The 2,236-nt window shown below is 39.1% G+C and overlaps 1 protein-coding gene across 1 annotated transcript in view; it reads left to right on the forward strand.

The window, feature by feature from the left end:
• Window positions 1-1,256: 1,256 nt before the first annotated feature.
• Window positions 1,257-2,236, forward strand: part of LOC125033663 (pigment-dispersing hormone type 1-like) — a 1,707-nt gene continuing 727 nt past the window's right edge. The window contains exons 1-3 of the mRNA XM_047625352.1: window positions 1,257-1,290; window positions 1,426-1,522; window positions 1,715-1,866. Coding sequence (XP_047481308.1) covers window positions 1,427-1,522; window positions 1,715-1,858 — 240 coding nt within the window. The 5' untranslated portion in view covers window positions 1,257-1,290; window position 1,426 and the 3' untranslated portion in view covers window positions 1,859-1,866. The remainder of the gene's footprint in view (window positions 1,291-1,425; window positions 1,523-1,714; window positions 1,867-2,236) is intronic.

A 2,236-nucleotide genomic window follows, 5' to 3' on the forward strand; every position in this document is an offset into this window, starting at 1 on the left:
GAATATTATTTCTGCTTTCTTAATATTGTGATAGGATGGTATTGCCATTAAAGTGTTGATTTCCGTTTGTTCTTTGTGTGATATGCATGCGCGAGTGTGTAAATGTGCTTTTTGTGAACAGGAATACAAACCGAGAAGTTCCTTATCATAAAGAGTGTAAATTTTCCCTGATATTATAACCCGATAAAGATCTCTTGACGTGTTCGAAACGCTGTGTTTTTTTAATCTATTGCTACTGTAGAAGCGTTGTATTTTATTTATATTCGTATATATGTATTTTGGTCCCGTATTAAAATTGAAACAAATCTTTAAATCTTATTTCAATACCAGGTTGTATTGTTACCTTTAAAAATATATATTCATAAGACGAATAATAAGAAGTAAGAGAGATATATACCTCTTAAGGGTAATCATATTTTGAAGAAAATTTAAATTACGTTTCAAGTTGCAATTCTATTTGAAGATATTGATGTACTCACCACATCTTCACTAATCAAGATATGATGTTGTAAATCAAAAACAAAAGACATTATACAGCTAGTTTTATATTAATCAAAGTTTACTCAGATACATATTCTCTGTTTTGGGAGTGCAGTGTGTTGAATATAGATTTCACATATGCTGTGAGATAAAGAAATCCTTACACATCCTAACAAGACGAAGAATGATGTTATCTGTGTCTTTGCTTCGTGGGTTGAAGGATTCACGAGGTTTCATCACGTCCACGGCGTTCTGGGGGTAAAAAAAAAAGAAATCATTGGAAACAGATTTTAAAGAATATAGAAATACCATATTTCTTTAACCTGGCAGAAATCCACTCGCATATTTTTGCGGAATATTAAATAGATTTAGATTTAGTCATATGTGTAAAGGGATAAAATCAAATATTTTATCCCTTTATGTGGTATCAGCAGACTAATTAGAAAGGCAATAGTTCATTAAGCTACTTAGTAATTATTTGATTACTGAATAACTGTTAATTTGTAAATGCAAATACGATACAGATACAATATGTTATACATGTATGATATTTACTACAGATTAACACTGGTCCTTCGACACAAAAAAACGTTTAGCAGCGCTAGATTCTTCGTAGAAACTCCTTATTTCTGGATATCTCTTTATAAAACAAACAAAGGAGGGAGTGTGGGCGGGAGGGAGAGCGAAGTCGGCCGAAAGAGAGCGTGAGGGCGCGTGCGTGCTTAGAGCAGTGTCCTAGTATAAAGTGAAGACCGTGGGAAGATGCGGTCAGTTCACCGCCGACGCCGCTGATCGCAACGACAGATCCAAGTAGGTGTCTTGTTTCCCGGGCACTAATGGTCATTGCATAGACGAGTGTGTATTGGGTAGAAATTTGCTTTATTTGATGTGTTATATTTTCTTTGGACAAATGTATTTAATTGAATTGGGTATTTTGATTTTTAGGATGTATAAAGCCGTAGTTGCAGTCCTCCTCGTGGCAGTGGTCATGAGCCTTCAGCAGACGGCTTCAGGGGATACCCTAAAGCACTTCGAACGTGAGGCAAGTACATAGCTTCGCAAAACCTATTTCTCTCTCTCTCTCTCTCTCTCTCTCTCTCTCTCTCTCTCTCTCTCTCTCTCTCTCTCTCTCTCTCTCTCTCTCTCTCTCTCTGCGTCAAATTTGAGATTTACACGGAATGCAAAACAGACAGAAGAAATGAAACTATTGTGAGTCTGTAACGTAACCAAACAGTTGGTGTCCGAGCTGGCGGCGCAGATCCTGCGCGTGGCTCAGGGACCCTCGGCCTTCGTCGCGGGCCCTCAAAAGCGCAACTCGGAGCTGATCAACTCCCTCCTGGGGATCCCCAAGGTCATGAACGACGCCGGAAGGAGATAAACAGTGAGGTTAGGAGTTTAACAGAAATCAAATTCCTTCCCTCTCCCTCTCTTCTTCTCCCTCTACTTCTCCTCTTTCTCTTCCTTCTCCTCCTTCTCCTCCTCCTCCTCCTCCTTCTCCTCCTTCTCCTCCTTCTCCTCCTTCTCCTCCTTCTCCTCCTTCTTCTCCTTCTCCCTCTCCTTCTCCCTCTCCTTCTCCTTCTCTTTCACCTGCTCATGCTCATGCTCCTTCTCCCTCTCCTATTCCCTCTCCTTCTCCTTCTCCTTCTCCTACTTCTTTTGTAAATTATTTATCGGTGAATCGATTTAGTATCATTAGATAACTTTGAATAGATAGCAATAATAGTTATGATAATTATGGGTACAATTATGTATATGA

This window comes from Penaeus chinensis, chromosome 16, assembly GCF_019202785.1.
Source record: "Penaeus chinensis breed Huanghai No. 1 chromosome 16, ASM1920278v2, whole genome shotgun sequence".
Classification (NCBI taxonomy): domain Eukaryota; kingdom Metazoa; phylum Arthropoda; class Malacostraca; order Decapoda; family Penaeidae; genus Penaeus; species Penaeus chinensis.